Genomic DNA, 21,865 nt, shown 5'->3' on the forward strand with positions numbered 1-21,865 from the left:
TGTGTATATTGTTTTTGTAATGGTATCTCATAACTGCTGTAGGCTTTCTTCACTTTTCATTCTTTTTTCATTTTGATCCTCTGACTGGATAATTTCAAATGAACTATATTCTAGTTTACTGATTCTTTCTTTTGCTCTGAAGTTGAAGCTCTCTTTTGAATTCTTTAGTTCAGTCATTCTATTCTTTAGCTCTAGCATTCACTTGTTTGATTGTGGTTTTTTTATGATTTCTATTTCTTTGTTGAACTTCTCATTTTGTTCATGCATTGTTTTCTTCATTTTGTTTACTAAACTTGATTAAGAGTATTATTCTGATTTCACAGTTCATAGATCTCCATTTTTTAGGGTCAGTTATTGAGTTACTGGAGCTTTATTAGTTTCCTGTGAGGTGTCATGTTTACCTGATTCCTTGTATTGGTATCTGCACACTTGAGTAAAGGGTCTCTGATTCCAGACTTTACAGGTTTGCTTCAGCAGAGATTGTCCTTCACCGTTCAACTCAACTTGGGATTCTGGATGGGTCAGCTGGTAGCATCCTTGGGCAGGTGGGGTTTTCTCTCAGGGTCTCTATTTGGGTGAGGCCACTGCCTCTGCCTTAGATGTGAGGTCGGGACGGGGGGTGCCATTGGCTGGGAACAGTTGGTTAGGACTAATGATTTGGTTTCCTGCCCAAGTGCAACTGTAGAATAGGCCTGAGTTACCTGGATTCTCTGGTCATACTTCCTAGTTGGATAGGACTGTGTGCTATACTCAGCAGTTGGGTAGGCCTGTGAATTTGCTTTCCTGCCCAGGCAGGGCCATAGAACAAGCTCCATGGCCAATACAGTTGTGCCTTAATATGATATCATCCTAATCTTCTTTCCTAACAGAACGTGTTTTTATAGTTTTAAATTTTCAAAAACAAAATGTTTGAGCAATTTAAAACTTAATATTTAACAAAAGTCCCATGAAAAATATGAAAGATCTTTTTTCTCTAGGCTATAAATATTAAAGGAATAATTAATAGATATTTCTATCTTTCTACCTATCTATATATCTATGCTAGAATCCTGGCATACATATCTGCTTGTTGAATTGTTTAATTAAAGTTTTTTTTTCCTTTTTATACAGCTTTCCCTCAAAAATAAAAATCTTCTTTAAAAATTTAATATGAATGCAAAGGTATTCATGAGTAATAATTTTAGTAAACATGTATACTCCATTATTTTTTAAGTGTATTTTACTATGAAAATATTTAATTGTAATAGCCTAAGGTATGCTATAAATTTAAACACAGAGACTAACATAACTCTTTCACTTATAGATTTTTAAAATCATAGCATGATTATTATTATAAATTCAGTTATGTTTGCAAATTTATTTTAAAATGCATGGCTACTGCATTGTTTCAGAAGTGGAATATTTTAAAAGGGAAATGAATAAAAATGCATCCTTTTAGTTACCAACTGTAGACATGTGATTATTAGCCAACTCTCAGAAATGACTTTTTGTTATAGGGAATCCAGTGCCAGAAATTACATGGCAGAAAGATGGGCAGTTCCTGAAAGAAGATGACACCCATCATCTTATGTCTGGTGGCCGTTTTCTTCAGATTACCAATGCCCAAGTGTCACACACTGGAAGATATACATGTTTGGCTTCTAATACAGCTGGTGACAAGAGCAGAAGTTTTAGTCTTAATGTGTTGGGTAGGTATAAGCATTGCTGCAAATCTTGAAGAATCAGCCATGGCAATAGGCCAAATTCTCTTCTTTTTCTGTTTACTTAATATTTCTACCGTAGAATTTCATTATTTCAGAAGGACCAGTGCTTGTGTACATTTGCTGGTTTTCTTTTATTAATTCGTACATTCATTCGTTCGTTGCATTTGGCATACCTACTATATTCCAGGTACCGTGTTTTGTGTGAAGTACAACTATGAACAAGATAGATATTAAATAAGCAGTAGTAAAGGAAAAATAAATACTGGTCAAAAAGAAGCAGGTCAACAGTGAAAGAGGATCACCGTGAGATGTTTTATCATTTCTTTGTGGGACTCTGCCATTATTGGTAATTGCCCATACTGAAATCTCTGTTGGTAACTATGATGAAGGAGAGGAGATGCAGACAAGCACACCAAAACTGTATGCTTGCTCATGAGCGATAGTGAATTAACACAGTCCCTTGGGAGGTTGAAGGGTTCAAACAAAACAAAACATCATTAAAATGATTTTATTTTAGAAGTGTGCTTTCCTCTGTCTTAAAACACATTTCCCCTCCTTCCCGTTGCCAACTTATGTAGCAGTATTGTGAGCAGAACATCTGCTCCTGCTGGGGTGAGCAACTACCGTAGATTTTCTTTTTCTTAACATAATATGCTGCTCATCTGTCTTTATGTGTGTTTATCTGTGTCATTTGCTAACTCACTGATCCCTAAAAAATCTTAAAGGAAGAAAGTTGACAGGTATTGCTGTGCAGTAAATTACCTGGACGTTGCAAATTTAGGTATTTTGCCATTTAATTAATAGTTATTTTTCCCAGATAAATCCCCTCCCCTTGAAATTAATATATAATGTGTAAATTCTATATTGTCAGTGATAAGCTGTGAAGATTCCTAGATTAAAATGTAGACTGCAACTACAAGTGTAGGTTTTAAATCTCACGTGGTTTCCTTCTGATTTAATACAGATTAGCTTGTACATTTGAATATCAAGCCCTTTGAGAGCAATAAAAACTACACCATGAAAAAATATGGAGTAGGAATGATGAAATAACTACACATTCAGTTTCTGCAGCATTAAAGTTATACTTATGTCTTGGAAATGATATTAAAATAGATTCCTAATTTCTGCTCACGTTAGAAATTTAAAATGCACCACCTAAATGTATTGTATTTGATTACTAATATCAAAACACATTTCATTCTACTTAAATAAACTGACCTATAATGCGATGCAAATTTTTGCAATTTTTTATTTGTTTGTATGTTTTGATAGTTATTGGCTAGACTGGGGGAATATGTAGTCCCATACGTAGAAACTCCCATAGAGGACACAGTCCTCAGGCAGCTTACAGTCTAATTGAGTAGAAGAGATATATAGGCCAGAAATGTTAAGTCAGAATACTGGATAATGTATTAATAGGTGTCAAATAAATCATATATATAAGTAATAATTACATAAAACTATAAACTCCCTAGGACAGAACCCTTTTTATCTTGAAAAGGATATAGCCCCAGCACCTAACATAGCAGTGAATAACAGATGCGTGGATAAGTAAGAATGAGAGTTCATGAGCCAGTTGTCTCCTAACACACCCGTCTTCCCTGCATGCCCATCAGCGAATGAAAGGCAAATGCCCTGCCCTGGATTTCTTCTCCTCTCCTGTAGCCCATTGCTTCTCTTAGAGCTCTATGTTCCTCATGCCTCCTTCCTCCTACCACTGACTCACCTCCCAGTACTGGCTCATGTCCACATCCTATCCCTGTCCTCTGGAAACCTGATTTAAAACTCTTTCTGGCTCCTTTCAGTAACTGAAATCTGACTTCCCAAGAGACATTAGCTCCCTGGGGACTCTCTCCAGTGGAGATCACTTATTCTTTACCCCAGGCATCTCAAGTCATGCTCTCTGACTATATTCCTTCCTCTGCCTCCTACCCGCTTCCTAGTTACTTATTTCTTATCATTTTCCCTCATTCATTGAAGATGAGGGATCTGAATTCAAGTCTTCTTTTCACCAACTTCATATAAAGTTGAGGCTGTTCAGGTGTGTGCACTGGCAATTTCCAGTCTACCAGCCATAATTCAGTGTCTTTACCCTTTCTTTTCCCAGAGGGTGTTATCCTTTTTGTTCACAGTTACTGCTTCTGCTTATGCCCTTGATCCTATATCTTCCCCCCTTCTTTGGTCTGCCAGTCATGCCCACCATCTGCCTTACCTTCAGCTTTACCTTCTGCTGTCTCCATCACTTCATATAGTTACTACTCCCTGTGTATACTTCTTGTCCCACTACATATGGGCTTCTGCCCACACCATTCTTGACACTGCTGTGGTGAAGACTACCCTGTTGTTAGATGCAACGAACATTGTTCAGTCCTTATCTTAACGTTTGGATATTATGTATCACTTTCTCCTGGACACTGCTCTTCCCCAGTTATCCTTGCACCCCTTTGGTTGCTCCCTTTCTCCCTCCTTTATGGACTCATACTTAATCTGTCTCTTAAACATTAGGTCCCCTCATGTTTTGTCCTTACTTCAGTGTTCATTTTACTCTAGATATTCTCATCAAGTAACAAAAACTTAATTCCCAGAGGTTTAATGATCATCTCTTAGCAACTGGAGACTTTTTAAAATCCATACCTGCAACCCTGTTCCTTCTCCCAAGGTTCAGATTTCTATATACAGTTGCTTGTTGGACATTTCTACCTGGAATTCTCACAGGCACTTAAAATTCAAGATATTCAGACTGAACAAATCATCTTCCCCTCCTAAGTGAGCAAATCTTTCCATATTTTCTAATTATTTTGCTTCGTTGAAGTTTACCTAGGTTCGTTCCCAAGCAATAAAATTGGAAGTTATATTTGACGTTGGTTTCTTTACCCCTTAAATTCTATCATCAAATCCTTTCTTCACTGCTCTAGTTCAGGCCCTATCTTTTATGGAACAGATGTACTTGTCTGTCTTTCCCCTGCTTCCAGCATTGACCCCCTTGAATCCATCCTCTATATATTTCCTGCTTGCCCCTCATTGTTTACACTACTCTGCTCCCAATATGCTCCCTCCTCCTAGTAGTCTCCCTTCTTTCACCTTCTGACCACCACCAGTCCTTTGAGGCTCAGTTTGAAATCTGCTCCATTAGGAGATCTTCCCTGATGAGAGTCCACACACCACCCCACACCTCAGATTGGATTGGATGCCATGCCCCCATATATCCTGCACCAAAATTCCCAGTATTGCCCATACTACATTGTGTTATGATTCCTTTTTATGTGTCATCTCCTCCATTACTCTGTGAGCTTTTTGAGGTTCTCACTGCTTTTGTGTAGAATGAGGACACTAATCAATTGTTTCTGTAATTGTTAGGGAATGGAATTACACAAATAAGTACTATGGAAACTTAGAAATGTACAAATAAAGAAATTTCTGAATATATTTCTTTGATCAAGTTTTAAATCTTTTTCAGTATCTCCTACAATTGCTGGTGTTGATAGCGATGGCATCCCTGAAGATGTCACTGTTATCCTTAACAGCCCCACATCTTTGGTCTGTGAAGCTTATTCATATCCCCCAGCCACCATCACCTGGTTTAAGAATGGAACTCCTTTAGAATCCAACCGAAATATCCGTATTCTTCCAGGTAATTAGCTCACTTCAGATGCCCAAGTTGCATTTGTGCCATTTACTTTTACAGAAGAACAGAATCATTGACTATTTTTATAAAAATACTTAATGTTGTTGCTGGTATTGTACTATTGCTATCTTATTTTTTAGTATTTTGTATGTATGTTGTAATCTAAGTTATCTAAAATTACTTTTTGAAAGACCAGTAAAGTAAATAAAAGGCAAGTAAATAAATACTACAGTGTAATTAATTGCTCAAATATAATGTAGAATGCCAAAAAGAGTAGAAATTCACTTTTTGTTGAATTGACCCTTGAAGGTTAGTATTTAGATTGACAGAGTTTATTTATTCCTCTTTAATACCTGACAATATGTATGAAAACAGAAAGAATTTAAAAGTATGATCACTGGCTGTAAGAAATGTATAGAGATAATACATGTGAAAGTTAATTAACAACAGGAATCCATGAATAATCATGGGTTCTGAATAGTCATAGGTTATGATAAATGGGATAGTGACAAGTTTTATAAGAATTCAAAAGAAGGAATGGCCACCGTGGGCTGAAGCAGTCAGGAAATGCTTTGTCATAGACAGAACTTGAACCAAACCTTAAAGAAAGTTATAGAATTTTGTTAGTTGGAAATAAGTTAGGAGAGATCTCAGATCCTTCAGGATGCCTAGTGTGGGAAAGTACGAAGGAGAATGGCATATCTATGTGCAAGTAATAATAAACAGACTCCTCACCTCCTTCTTGAGTGGACACATTGTGTATACATGTGGGTATGGCAGGGAAGGGGGCAGGTAGGAGATAAGATCAGGAAGGAATATTGGAGTCATGTTTTAAATACCTGGATTTGAGAGTTTTGACTTTATACTTTAGTCAGTTGAGAACCACTGAAGATTTTTAGGAAGAAAGATACCATAATAAAAATGGTGTTTTAGCAAGATCAATCTCTACTGATACGCCAGGTAGATGAGAGGAAGAAGATGACAAAGGCAGAAGACCTATTTGTGAAGAGAGTAAAATAAGAACCTTAATTACAGTATGTGCAGAGAGGTAGGGGAGGGTCAGAGTGAGCACGAGAGTCATTACCACGGAGGACCATCGTGGACTTAGTGAATGTCTCCATCCAGCAAGTAGTGCCCATCTGTATTGTAGTTTGCCTGTGTCAAATGTCTCTTACAGAATTGTCATAGAGAAGAAGAAATGTGTTAATAGTAAGAACTAAAACCTGGTGGTTTGTGCAAACCCTGCTGCCACTGTGACTTCAGAGATTCTTTGGTGTTCCACTGCTTTTCAGGAGGTAGGACTCTGCAGATCCTAAATGCACAGGAGGACAGTGCTGGGAGATACTCTTGTGTAGCCACTAATGAGGCCGGAGAGATGATAAAGTACTATGAAGTGAAGGTCTACAGTAAGTCCCGAAAGAACACTATGTTCCTAGTTTTCTCCAGGTTTTCTAACTTTTTTAATTCTATTTTTCATTATGGGTTCATAATTATTTATATTCATCATTAAAGTTTATCGTTTATCCGTTTATTGTTGCTTCATTAAGATGGAAATTGAATTAAGCAATGTGCCCATGACTTCAGTTGCTTACAGATGTGAAAGCCCACTGAAACTGCTCTCTTCAGCTTTTTGGAGAACTTGTCAGTGGCATTTCCTTAAGTTTCTCTATTTTCTTCTCATGAATTACCCTCTTCTGAATTCTGCTGCATATAAGTACCTGCATGCACAAAACTCTTCCTTAAATATATATGCTGTATTCAACAGCCTACGATGAGTTTGTCATTGACTTTGGGCTAATCCACTGTACATTGACCTATTAAAAAAAAATTATGCTACCACTGATAGGCAGTAAATTTTCAGAATTTTATTTTTAAAAAGGAAGAGCATCTTTTTTATTATCTTTTGTTCTTTGAATCATTCCCCTTAGTGACTAATAAAATGCATTCTATGGGTCATACTCAGACTGTGTCTGGGGACCCGGAACAACCTAAACTAACTGTTCTGTGAAGGACATTGGCAGTATTACAAATGGCAGCATTACAATGATGAGGAGAGAAAGGTAGTTTTCTTCACATTCTGTATATGAACACTGCCATTTCATAAGATGCTAACTTGGGTCCTTGATGAAAGGAGAGCATAGAAGATGCCTAAGTTATTTCCTTGTTTTCTTATTAAGTGATCCTCACTGTGTTCCATGTCATTCCATTTAAAAGAACTAATGTTTAATGCTTTAATATTCGTGTTTATGCAGTTCCACCCATAATCAGTAAAAGAGACCTCCTGGGGCCAGGTGTTTCCCCCAAAGAAGTGAAGATCAAAGTAAACAACACCCTGACCTTGGAATGTGAAGCCTATGCAATTCCTTCTGCCTCTCTCAGCTGGTACAAGGATGGACAGGCCAGTCAAGTTTTTTCATTTGCTGATGTTTTTTTATAGACTAAAATGGCCAGTTAAATTAAAAAACAAAACACCCAGACACAGATAACTCAGAGAATCAATGTGACCTTAAAATTAGCACAATCCCATGCTCCTAGAGTATAAAACTGCAAAAAAATTGAACCGTGTTCAACAATTTTAGTATTATTTCATCACTCTAAAGTTTGAAGGACTGTTTTAATACACGTTAGCAATTGTCTTGGAAAATCCAGCCACCTTCCCACTGGGGAATGGTTTTTGTGCTCTGTGGTTTTTCAGAGTAAGTAAACTTTGTGGAGAAGAAACACAAAGACAGTAGCCAGATTAGAATGATAGGTATAACACAGGTGCTCAGTTTATTCAGAACTTTCTCTAAACACCTTTAACTCTTTTACAAAGGGTAACATTTTTAATGTTCCAAGATGGAAAAAATAAGCTCAATGTGATGATTAAGTGCTCAATACAATTAATTGGGGGCAATGAAGAACTTTCAATAAAAGACACATCCTTCAGTTACAGAATCTGGCTTTCAGACCACACGCCCTTATTTCTCATTCAACTTATTTTCTAACATGCATGTTTTAAAAACATATGTGCTGGTGTTTTAGGACCAAAATAGATTTTTTTTAGCTGCTGTTAACACTCTGCTTAATACAGATGTCACATAGCTAAGCTGATGTTTATCCTGTTTTACACATAATCAACCAAATGGTCAGTCAAATTCCAGTTGTAGACGTTCAGGTCAGAGTCATGATTTAAGATGCAGAAAGATATAACTTTATTATTTCAGATCACAGATGGATTTTGCAATCCTGGCAGCCAGGAAAAAAAAATATCTCATAAAATAAGCAAATTTCATCTGGAAACCATTGCAAAAGGAAAAATATGGAACTCCCACCATGTTCTGTTTACAGTTTCTTTTCTGACTACAAGCATACTTCATGGTACAATATCAACTCTATATGAGTTTGCATGGAAACAATTCCTTTCACCTTTCAAATTTTAACATTTTATTTTTAATTTTACCTAAAACCTTTTCATTCCTTGCATTTTATACCCATGCACACATATACACAAGCACATACACACATAAAAGTTGGGTAAAGTCTAGATTTGTACTAGGAATTAGGGCTGTTTTTTTAAAATTTCATAATGAGTAGTTAAATTAGTTTCACATCCAGACTGAAATTGATCCAATTATGATGCTTTAGTTAAATTGCTGAATTTTTCAAGATTTGGGATTGGTCCCCTAAAATGTGTACAAAAAATACTGGGTTTTGTTTATTTTCCATATCCTTTCTTCTGCTAGCTCATTTCTCAGATAAGCAACACTACTTGAGTGAAACAGTGTTTTTGAGAGAAGCCACCAAAAATATTGGCAGCATTAACCACAATAAGTTTTGATAGAATCTATGTGTTTTGCTTATTCATGCTCTGAAGTTTTTCTTTGACATGGAAAGTTTAAATTATACTATCTTTATATGTGATATAACGTTAATAATGATACATTGCGTCCCAAATTATTTATTGAGCACATAGTATTTGCTCATTATTTATTGAGCACATAGTATTTTAGGTGCAGGTGATACAGCTATGAAGGAAACAGACAAAAATCTCTGCTCATATGGAGTTTTGGGGGGAGGGGAAAACTAAACAAACAAGTAAAGCATACAGTATGCCAGATAAGGTAAATGTTATGAAGAAAATTCAGTCAGGAAGAATAGAGAGTGTGAAGGGTGTGATCTCTTACAATAGGGAATGCCTCACTGATAAGGTGATAGTTGAGCAGAAACTCACAGAAACTGAAGGAAGCAGACATAAGATATCTGAGAGGAAAATATTCTAGAGAGACTAGCAAGGGGCAAAGGCCCTGAGGCATTTGGCTGGAGTGCAGTGATCAGTGGGAACACAGAGAAAGGTGAGAGCTAGGGTTAAATCATACTGCTTGTAGATCAGTTGGCCTTATTCTGATGGAAAGCTTCTGGAAAATTTTGAACACAGGAGTGATGTGATCTGACTTAAGGCTTTAAAAAGATTATATTGGCTTCTTTACTAGTTGCAGAAGAAATGAATTTATTGCCATGGTCCAGGAGATAGATGGTGATTGCTTGGATGAAGGTGGTAGCAGGATGTGAGGGAAAGAGATGAGTCAAAGATGAGTCCAAGGTTTTGCATGAGATCACTAGAAGAGTGAGTTTAGGTAGAAAGAGAAGAGGTCCAAGGATCAAGCCCTGGGGTACTCCTACATTTAGAGGTTGTGGGGCAGAGAGTGATGTGTCCTAAAAGAAGGAAAGATAAGTTTTCAAAATAAAGACCAGTTAAACCGTGTTAAATCCCACTGATCAGGTAAAATAAAGACTGAGAATTGATCAGCAAATTTAGCAACATGGATGTCACTTGTCACGTGACCTTGACAACATCATTTTGGTCAAGTAGAGATGGTGAAAGCCTTATTGGAGGATTCAAGAAAAGATGGAAGGAAATGGAGACAGCAAAGGTAGAAAACTTTTTAAAGTCACTGCCTATAAAGCAGAATAGAAGAATGTGGAGTTAGGCTGCAGTGTAATGAGATTTTTTTTTTAATGCGGAAATTATACTGTTGTATACACACTGAAATCATCCAGTGGAAACAAAGCGATTGGTGATGACTCACATGAGAGAGGACACAGTTGCTGGAGGAATGTTCTTGAGTAGATCAGGGGATGTTCAGAATGGACAGAAACTGGTATTAACCAGTTTTTCCAGGGGAATAAAATAAAGGGAGAGGGGGCAAAAGAGTTGATTTTTTTAATAGAAGTTTGTACAAGGAGTGATTGCCATAATAGACCTTCTCTGGGTCAGGAGGAGAGTGAGTGATAGGGAAAAGATTGCAAGTTCAGTGAATTTTGGGTCCTCCCATGGGATCAAAAAATAATGGGAGTTGGGATTCTAGAGGAAAAGAGTAAGTTAAGAGGTGATGGTCAGAAGGTGAGAACTTGAAACTGAGATTCTGAAGAGATGTGATTATTGGTAATTATAAGTTCTAGGTATGACTCTTCCTATTGAGTGGCTGAGAGAGTGTTGGGGCAAAAAAAAATAAAAAGGAGGTCAAGGAGCTGAGAGCACAAAGCATTGGTGACTGTCTGTGTGGGTGTTGAAATCACCAAGAATTATGAGAAGAGTGTCATTGGAAGGAGTAACAGTGAGCCAGGAACTAAAATTTTCAAGGAATAAGAGGGAATTTAGTATATTCGGAAATGTTTAGAAGATGAGAAACGTCCTATTAAATGTTGGTAATGTTTTCAGTAAAACATCATAATATAAATATATCTAGGTTAAATTTTCTCATTTATGAAGTAATGATGTTTCTGAATGAGCAGTGGTGATTTTTAAATCAGGCTATGCTAATGCCTTCAATCTTTCATTATAAAACTCTAGCATTTGCTACAAAATAGTAAGAAAAGATACACTTTTTTACTACAATGTGGGATCAGCCGAAGTTATTTTTCTCCAACATGGATAAATGGATATGGCACCTAAGAACATTTTTCATCATAAATAATTTATAAATGCACCACTCAGAAGCACCGGGCATAGATGTAAACTATAGGAATTACAATTGTCAATAAATAAAGACATGATTACTCAAAAACAGCTTATTCAAAGTAAATTGTTATTGTCTTGAGTATTTCACTTAAATTTTTATTTTTACTTATTAAAGAATCATAAAAACTCTCAACTGCATGGTGCCCTAGAGGATTTACTGGAGTACTTTTTTTTTTTTTTTTTTGCACATTATTATTTATTTCCTTACATAAAACTGTTCTCTGGCTCAATTTCACTTTATCACAAACTACAGAAATAGGGTAAGTTTATAGGACTCAGTTATACATTTAACTCCTAGAGGATTATACTTTTTTTTTTAAAGCTGGTTTAATCTCAGGAGATCAAGTATAAATAATATAGAGGACCCCCAACCTGCTTATTCTTCCTAATATTGGGGTCCTATTTGGTATTATACTCCACATGATATATGTGGCAAATATCTGTTACCATTGAAAGCAAAGATAGCAGCTAATTGATTTAGATACTTCATTCTGCTGCAAAATGAGCTTTGAATCCAGATTTTTTTTTAAATTGAAGTATAGTTGATTTACAATATCATGTTAATTTCAGGTGTACAGCACAGTGATTCAGTTTATCTATCATCTATCTATCTATCATCTATCTATCTATCTATCTATATCTAATTTTTTCAGATTCTTTTCCCTTATAGGTTGTTACAAAATATTGAGTATAGGTCCCTGTGCTATATAGTAGGTCCTTGTTGGTTATCTGTTTTATATAGTAGTGTGTATATGTTAATCCCAACCTTCTAATTTATCCTTCCCTCCTCTTTCCCTTTTGGTTCCAGTTTTTAAAATAATGAGTATTCCAGAATGAACATTGTATCTCCTATCAGACTGAAAATTTTAAAATTTAAAAATCCACACCATAAGCTGTTGGTTTTTTTTTTCTTATATACATATGTAGTTCTTTTCTCACTCTCTTTAGAGGCTTATTACTGGAGTACTTAATGATAACATTATTATAATTGAATCACAGCCCCTTAAAGCAGATGATCATGTTACTATTGCTGCCAGTGGACACACACTTCAAATCAGGGAGGCTCAAATATCAGACACTGGACGATACACGTGTATAGCGTCTAATATCGCAGGTGAAGATGAGCTGGATTTTGATGTGAATATACAAGGTAATACTAATATGTTTATTGTATGTAATTTAATTTATATGATCCGGCAAAGCAATGAAAAAGAGATTTGACTTGGTTTATTTTAATGTTTTTTTTCTGTTGACAATAATATAAATTCATTATTGAAAACTTGGTCTCAAGAAATTAACAAAGAAGAAAATAATCCCATCATTCAGGATTACCTCAGTTATTTTTATGTGTTTCCTTCTGATATATTTTTGTAAATGTATACTTCATTTATAAATTGGGACCACACAATATGTACTTCTCTGTTACGTTAGCTTTCCCCTAACATTATACCATGAAGTTTATCAGAAAGCTAATGTAACATTATATCAGAATTTAAAGTAGTCACACTTGGAACTGAATGATGATTTAGGCTCCTTCAAGCTTTCTGACTTGGGCAAGTTACCTAAATATTTTAAAACCCATTTTCTCACTTTTAGAATTAATGCCTTGTAGAATTGTGGTGAGTACTAAATTAGATAAAGTATATAAAACTCTTAGCAAAATGCTTAAGGAATGATATTTGCTATTATTGTTGATATTACTACTGTCAACATGATTTTTAATAACGATACCTGTTTTATCAGTTGAGTATCCAAGTCTTTATTTAACCAGACTCCTATTGTTGAATGTGTGGGTGTGTCCAAGCTTTTACTACTCATATATAATGCTTCATTGAACATCTTTATACCTAAAACTCTTACACAGTTTTTATTTTTCATAAGTTGTTAATGATGGAAATTTTAGGTCAAATGTTATACACTTTTGCAGTGCTTTTGATGTACAGGCAAATTGCCTTCTAGAAAGTTCATACTTGTCACCCAGAAAACTTTGAGTATGTCCCATTATATTTTTTAATAGACTTATTAATCTTGGCTGCATAACTTCTTTAGTTTTCTGAATAAGACAAATCATTGAGAAATGCTCTATTGAGCCAGTATTTTTTAATGATTTCTCAAAATTAGTTTTCCCTGCTATGATCATATTCTTTAGCCATGTTTATCATAGTAGGTCCTTCCTGAGAGCAGGACATTTTATCTTCTAAATGCTAGAGCCTTTGAACAGAAATGGAGAGCAAAGCATGAGCACAACATTCTGAGCTCCATACTTCTTGCTTTTCCACTGGAGAACCAACTCTGACTTCTGTCTATTACTTTTTTTAGCTAAGGGCTAAGTTGGTAGGTGTGTAAGTACTTGACAATATTTTCACATTGTCTAATTTATTACATGTACAAATCACTCTTGTGAAAATACAGCCAAGATCTTTCTTTAACGGATTGACACTGTCATTTACATGAGTCCAAAATTTCATGTCTTTTCTCCATAGTTCCTCCAAGTTTTCACAAGCTCTGGGAAATAGGAAACATGCTGGATACTGGCAGGAGTGGTGAAGCCAAGGATGTGATCATCAACAATCCCATCTCTCTTTACTGTGAGACAAACGCTGCTCCTCCTCCTACACTGACATGGTATAAAGATGGTCACCCTCTGACCTCAAGTGATAGAGTATTGATTTTACCAGGTAAAGATTGCTAGGAACAGGGTGAAAATCTGAATCTCTGTCAGATGTGTTTCTTCTCATTTATTAGACCAGTCAAATTGATTGACTTTTTGGCCTTGTGATTTAACTGACACAGGATACTGAATGCCACTGGTATCTATGTAGCTTCAAGCTAGGAGAGTCTAGGCTGAGAATTTGACATAGGCTAGAATACCTAGTTAATTTTCATATCTACTATGGGATCATTCTATCAACTTAAGAAAGTCCTTTGGCTCCCTTGTGCCTCCATTTTTCTAAATAGTGTGAGGAAATAATCAGTTTTGTTTCTGTACATTATTAATGATAAATTCTAGAATATATTTGCAAATAGTTATTACTCAGTTTATTAAATGCATTTCTCATAAATCAATAGTAAAGATTTTAGTTTCAAATATTTTAGTTATTACATGTTTATCGATGGAAAAGGAGATCTTTAAATTGTGGAAAAATAATATTTTCAAGGCTTCTATTTACTTTTAGCAAACATTCAAATAGGCTTGTCAGAATTTATCAGATTGTACACTTAAAGCCCAGTGCCTTCCAATGTATGTAAATTTCATCTCAATTAAATAAAAAAAATATCTTGGCAAAAAAAGAAAAGAGACTAGATAGAAATGACAACTACATGTGATCCTAAATTGGATCTGGGCTTAAGGAAAAATAGCTATTAAAGACAATATTGTAATAATAGTGAAATTTGAATATGGACTATGGTTCAGTCGTACTTTTTTCACAGATTTTACATTTTCTGATTTTGATCATTATACCTTCTTTTAATGAAATACATATTTATGAATATTTAGGGGTGAAGGGACATCATGTCTCCCATATACTCTCAATCTTTTTCTGAATCATTTGAGAGTATTACTCATTTATATATATAAATAAAGTTAATATGTACATTTTTATGACAGAGATCAAACAATTGGATTGAAATACAAATTATTGATAAACACAGGTAAAATTTTTAATATAATTATTGAGACTTTTCTCTAAGTTTGATATTACATCAACATGAAAAGTTAAAAAATACAGTTATTCTTTCAAGATCATATGTATAAAGGTATACTTTATACCTTTTATATCCTTGGCTATTATTTTCTCAAATCAGTACTTGCCTCCAACAGTGTAAACTTCTTTTACATGTGTTCAAAACTGTAAAAGCAAGAAGTCACCACATAACAACATTCCACATGGAATGTGAGAGGGACATGGAGCAACATTCCTCCCTTGCTCTATACAAGCTATTTAGTTCTCAGGAGGTCTCATTCATATGCTGGGTCACTTTTCAATAATGCAGTGTTTGTCCTAAATGTGGTATGTGGGATTAACACTGAAACACTGGATGAAGTAAGAGCCTTAAAAGGAAATGTAAAGAAGTCATTAGACCTGAAAAATTATATCTCTGTTTATGATCACTTTCACTCTAAGATTTAGAGAAGTAAAAATATGTATTGGGATATATTTTCAGGAGGGCGAGTGTTACAGATTCCCCGGGCTAAAGTGGAAGATGCTGGGAGATATATGTGTGTGGCTGTGAATGAGGCTGGAGAAGATTCCCTTCAGTATGATGTCCGTGTACTCTGTGAGTTTTTCGTTCGTTTTTTTGTTTATTATGCATTCTTTCGCGCAAAAGTTTTTTGAGGAACTAATGTTTGCATGATGTTGCACTAGCATTTTAGAGACATAAAGATAATCAGAAACTGATAGCTTTCCCAGGGAGCTGTCTTATACAAATTGAAAGCACATTAGTTAGGACTCCTGAAGTATCAAATAACAAACTAGCTTAAAAAAAAAAAAAAAGAGAGAGAATCACTGATTCATGAAACTGAAGAGTCCCAGAGTACAGCTGGCTATAGTCATATCTGACTTCTATGGCTCAAAAGAGGTCCACCAAACTTTACCTTTCTCTTTCTCTTGGCTTTTTTTTTTCTCTGTTAGCATCACTCTCAGGTGGGGAATCCCTTTGGATAGCAAGTGGGCCCCCGGAAACTCTATAATCTTACATCTTCTTAGTTTCACATCCAAAGTGAAAGCTCTTCTTATCCAGTATTTACAACTGAAGTCCCAGAATTGGATTTCCATGGCTTTAACTGGCCAAGCATGACTCACATATCCATTTCTGAACCAATTACAGAGGCCAAGAGGCCTAATTGATAAGGCGTAATAACTATGTCCACCCTTGGATCACAGTCATATTATGAATGCAGGGACTGAGAGTAGAAGAAGTGTTGCACCTTTAAGGGCAAAGAAAGGTGATGCTACTAGAAGCAGGAACAAATAGATGCTTCCATGAGAAGGAGTTGAGCTAGAGAAGTAGCAGTAGGAATGTATAGGAAGCAGTCGGTATGAAAGGTTTTACAGAGGAAGTGATTAAGTAATATGAAGCATTAGGCACTTATCTGAGAGTATCAAATGACACTGAGATTTTTATCCTGGGTGATTAAGAAAATTATAGCAAGGGCAATAAAAATAGAAGATTTGGGAAAACAACATAACTTGGGAAGAAGGAAGTCAATTTTGTTTTGGACGTATTGAATTTGGCATGATACCAAGATACTTAGGAAAATGTTGAATGAGACATTGAAAATAAGGAACTACAACACAGGAGAGAGAATTGAACTAAGAATAAAGAGTTGAGAGTTATCCACAAACAGGTGATATTCAAAGGCATGAGATTTCCAACAGAAAGGGTTGTAGATAGCTTAGGAGAAGATAAAAAAAATAAAAGATCATTGTGGGATCATTTACAAGTAGGAGACAGGAAAAAGAAAATAGAGGAGAAACAATCTGGGGAGTTAATGAAAAGTAGTAAACTACCATATCACCTATTCAAGGCATAGAAAAGGTTATCAAGAAGTGGGTTTAGTATGGAATGCTAAAGTAAGTTTAAGAGAATAAAAACTGGGGGGAAAGGCCATTTTAAACTAAGAAATCATTAGTGAAATTCCGAAGATCAATTTATGTATAGTATGGTGCGATACAAAGCCACAGAACAAAAGGATAAATATCGAGGAAATAATCAGAAAGAAAAGGAAACAAATATAGAGTACTCTTAAGACATTTTGAAGAGGCAGGAAGAGGTGAAATAGAGTTTTAGGAAGAGAGCTTCTTTGAAAAAACATATTTAAGAGAGATTTGAATTTGCTTATAGACCAAGGAAAATGATCCAACAGAAAGAGACAAGTTAAAGTTTCAAGTATGTGTGTTGATGGGAGGAGGGGGCAAGGATTGATGGAGCAAGTTCTAGAACAGGAGAAAAATGCAATCAAGAAACCGAGAGGGGTCAACTAGCCTTTCATGGTAGTGAATTGCCATACCTTGGAATGGTAAGAAGGGATATGTGGGAATGTATATCAAATGTATTTAGTCCTTTCCTTAAGTATGAGAACAAGAAAGACAGTGGCAGGGCTGGTATTCGGGCCTGTGGAAAACAGAGAACCTTAGAGATTGCCACTATGGGGGGTGTGATCGTCAAACACTGAAGTTGGAGCTATTTGGCTTAGTCATGGCTTTCTGCACCCACCCTCATTAACCCCGGGATCAGAGGTAGAAAAAACAGATGATATGACCTAAGGGTGGGGAGAGGGGAGCCATGGAGGCAGTGCCACAAGGTAACAAAGGTACACTTTGTGGAAGCACTGGAGGGTAAGGGACATAGCATGTGCAGTGAGACAGAGCATCGCTGAAATGACCCACTCTGAGACCTAGGCAGAAGAAGAGGAAAAATGAGCTTGCAGGAAGGCTGATAGATTGATTGTAAGGGGGAGGAGTGGAAGGGCTAGAGTTTTCAGCGCAAACAAAAAGCCAGCTTATGAAGGAAGCCTGAAAAGACGTGAAATAGAGAAAACCCACGAACTCAAAATTCATTTATTTGACAAATATCTATTGATCGCTTACTGTGTGCCAGGTACTATGCTAGGCACTGAGGATACAGCAGTGAATACCGTAGACATCAGACCTTCTTCAAGGAGCTTATGAACTTGCAAAGGGCAGAAGTGTTTATGTTGAATGGTCCAAGGTATGACAGTCTGTGGCTGGCTGAAGTGGGGTAGAGGTGAAACTAGGGTGGGATGGGTCATCAACATAGATTTTAAAGTCTACAAGGTAGTGATACGAAGACAATTAAAATCAGTGCTAACATCATCAAGAGCAGTGAAGGAATATCTTAGACCACCTGGCTTAATTTGACCTAAGTTTGGAAGGAATTTAGTTTGGGACTGAGTGGAAGGATCTGATAAAGTAGCAAGATATTATAGGTTGGGAAGAACTGGAATTTGGTTAAATTGAAATGGAATTTAGGGATTGATTGTCAAAGGGAGATGTTCATGTCTTCAGTCTGTTATTTTTAATTAGGAGGAAGTTGGAAAGCATGTTGGAGATGAGTTTAGAGAAGTATGAACAAAGCAAAAAAAAAGAGCCCACAAAGTCTGTCTAAATTAGGAATACTTCACAGTGTTTGATGCTTACCTCCTAAGTGCCACTAAGAACAATTCTGAGAGGTGTAATCCAGCTGGAGGGCAGGTCAGAGCAAAGAGCTTCGGTGGAGGCCTCTACAGGTCAGACCTTGGGCCTGTAGTGTGTCTCCTGGTAGCTCCTAATGATTCAGCTCCAGAAACATTGAAATCTTTCAAGAAAACATTGAATCTTTATGTACCAACATTTCATTTGATCAGTTTTCATGGTGTGGAGGTACTGATAGCCTCATTTAATCTGAAATTCAAGTTTATTATTTACTAATCTGCAGTTCAACCTATATATTCTGTGTTATCTAAAGTACAGCAAAAAATCATATAATTTTGACTGTGAAAGTTTGCATTCAAAATAACACTGAAATTTTATTATGGGGCCTTGTAACCTTGATTATTTGCCTTATAGACTTTCAATTTAGTTTTGGAGAGACCCAAATACTACAAGAAGGCATCTGCATTAAACATATATTCTTTACTGATTGATAAAGATATGGCACATTTTAAGAGAGTAAAACAAAATACCTAAGCTTTCAAAACAAAACAAAGTGATTATTCGTTTTGAAAATGAATTTCTACATTTACAAAAGCAGCCAACACATGCATTCCTGGTTTAACATTTCCATTTTTTAAAAAATTCTACAGATAGTATGTGCTTTTTCATAACTGACTAGTCTAACATCAGGTGGGCATGAACCTGGATTGATTCTATATTATTGTTTTAAATGAGAATGAATATATGTAGAAAGATCTAGAGCATGGCTTCCCAAACTCTAGCATGCATAAGGATCACGTGGAGACCTTGTTAAAACACAAACTTCTTTGGCTCTCCTAGGGATGCCAACTAAAGAAGGCTCAGTCAGACCCCCAAATCCGCATTTCTAGCCAAGCTCCCAGGTGATGCTTATCGTGATACCACTGATGCCGAGGCTGGGGAAACACAGTTTGAGTAGCCCAGACAATTCCCTTGCAAATGAGACCAAACCTGTACATTTCAAATACACTTTAAAGATTTACCTGGCTTGTCTAGATGACCAAGTAGACCTAACTGTTAATTTGTGCAGATGCCACTTGCATGTGTGCTTGCAAACCCAGAGGGCCCGTGGAAGGGGCTGAGAGAGAAACTAGACAAGATGTATTGGGGAAGAATTGGGATTAACCTAAATGCAAAGGAAACTATGGGAGGGGTTAGCCCAGGATAGGTAAAGAAAGGGAAGAGAATAAACCCAAATTCACGCAGATTTATCACCCCCCCGAATTTATTAGTGTAAAGTGTTACTTCAGAATCATGGATTCCTCTTCAACTTTTGTCCCTCTATTATCCCAAACTTTTTAAAATTGTCAGAAAACTAGAATAATTTAGAAAAGACCTTGTTTCCTGTCATTATCTCTCTGTTGCAATCACTTATTAGTGCCGCCAGTTATCCAGGGAGCAGACAGTGATCTGCCTGAAGAAGTCACCGTGCTGGTGAACAAGAGCATGCTGGTGGAGTGTTTATCCAGTGGCAGCCCCACCCCAAGAAATTCCTGGCAAAAAGATGGGCAGTTCTTGCTAGAAGATGAGCATCATAAATTTCTATCTAATGGAAGAATTCTGCAGGTAAAAGTAAAAAATCTAATTAAAAATAGCTATTTGACTTTGTATTTTATAATAATTGTCTTTTTGCTTTTAAAAATAATTTGTCTTGGTTTATAAATATTGGCAAAAATAACTAATCATAAAAAGGATATATAAAATAAAATTCTTCTTACTCATTCTTTTCTCACTATCAGAGGTAACCACCATTAACGGTTTTGTGTGAATTCTTCCAGAGGTTATCTGTACATTCAGCACACCACACACACACACACACACACACACACACACACACACAAACACACACACACACCCCTAAATTTACTACAATATGGCCTCTGTGATAAAAACCAAATTATTATAATTCTTTCCATTGCAGATTTCTGATGATTAAATTCTAGGTGGTTTAAGATTCCCTATAGATTAAAATTTGTCCTCTATTGGCAAAGAATTGATGATAAAGAATAATGGAAACCACATAAATATCCTGAGTTGTTGTTCACTAATGGGCATGTCTATATTTTTCTTTTCAAGGGTCTTAAAAGGAAGATAGGAACTTGTAAAAATAACACCAACTCTTTTGTTAGGATGCAACTTAAGAAATTATTTCCCAAACATATTAATGATGTTGTATAGGCCCAAGAATCTAAGCATCAGTGTATCCAACACAGGACCTATCCCATGGAGTTCTTTATTAAAAAAAAAAAAAGTATGAGTTTCACTGCTTGTAAATAACCTTTAATTCTCAAAGTATCTTCTGAACACCATGACTATTTCTTTTTGATGCTCATACAACCTCTAGCTAAATACTTAAATATTTCTGTTGGCTAGAGCCAAAAGATATATAGATGGACAGAAATTTCTGTATAATAAAAAAAAGAAAATATAACTGCTATATTAACTAACTCTTGCTACATAAAACAAACCACTCCAAACAACTTAAAACAATAAGCATTTATTTAGCTCACAAGCTTTCTGGTTGGCTGGGTGATTCTTCTGGTCTTGGCAAGGCTAACTCGAGTGTCTGCATGCTGTGGATTGAATCCGTGGCTCTGCTGATCTTGGCTGGGCTCTTGTACATACCTGGGACCTCAGCTGCAATAACGAGGCTGACTCTTCCCACATGATCTCTCGCCCTCCAGCAGGTTAGTCCTGGTTTCCTCACATAGTGGTGGCAGGGTGCACATGGTCTAGGTTTGAAATGGAAGACTGTCACATCCATCACGCTTTATTGATCAAAGCCGGTCACAAGGCCAACACAAATTCTCCATCTTTACTCCACTCCCTGATGGGAGAAGCTTCACAGTCACACCACCAGGGATGTAGATAGGAAAGTGGGAGAATGATTTGGGACTTTTCATAGCCAATATACAAGTATGTATAAATTTGCCTTTTCTGATTAGGAATCTTTATAAATATTTATTTGATAGACCTGACTAATAAAAACCAGTGTCAGCACTATTATGTACAAAATTTTTTTCCTATGCTTATCTGGTATTAGCTAGAAAGAGTATGTATTGTTTATTCTCAAAAATTGACAAGTTGCTTTATAAAAAAGTTTCAGTTGGAATTTCTTCATTTTTTTCCTTAGATTCTAAACACTCAAATAACAGATATCGGCAGGTATGTGTGTATTGCTGAGAACACAGCTGGAAGTGCCAAAAAATATTTTAACCTCAATGTTCATGGTAAGAGCTCAGTTCCAAAAACATCTGTTAGAGTACGCTTGAAAAAGCAGGAAAACTGTACTTTAGATCATGTACGCTTATTTTGCATTTTTTAACTTGAACAGTGT

General features: G+C 36.1%; 1 protein-coding gene across 1 annotated transcript in view; it reads left to right on the plus strand.

Moving 5' to 3' along the window:
- HMCN1 (hemicentin 1) overlaps positions 1 to 21,865 on the plus strand; it is a 519,438-nt gene that overhangs the window by 341,619 nt on the left and 155,954 nt on the right. Inside the window, exons 49-57 of the mRNA XM_060035358.1 lie at positions 1,497 to 1,688; positions 5,161 to 5,334; positions 6,621 to 6,734; positions 7,581 to 7,726; positions 12,329 to 12,479; positions 13,813 to 14,007; positions 15,497 to 15,610; positions 19,907 to 20,094; positions 21,662 to 21,758. Coding sequence (XP_059891341.1) covers positions 1,497 to 1,688; positions 5,161 to 5,334; positions 6,621 to 6,734; positions 7,581 to 7,726; positions 12,329 to 12,479; positions 13,813 to 14,007; positions 15,497 to 15,610; positions 19,907 to 20,094; positions 21,662 to 21,758 — 1,371 coding nt within the window. The remainder of the gene's footprint in view (positions 1 to 1,496; positions 1,689 to 5,160; positions 5,335 to 6,620; positions 6,735 to 7,580; positions 7,727 to 12,328; positions 12,480 to 13,812; positions 14,008 to 15,496; positions 15,611 to 19,906; positions 20,095 to 21,661; positions 21,759 to 21,865) is intronic.

This window comes from Delphinus delphis, chromosome 1 (genome assembly GCF_949987515.2).
Source record: "Delphinus delphis chromosome 1, mDelDel1.2, whole genome shotgun sequence".
In the NCBI taxonomy this organism is placed as follows: Eukaryota; Metazoa; Chordata; class Mammalia; order Artiodactyla; family Delphinidae; genus Delphinus; species Delphinus delphis.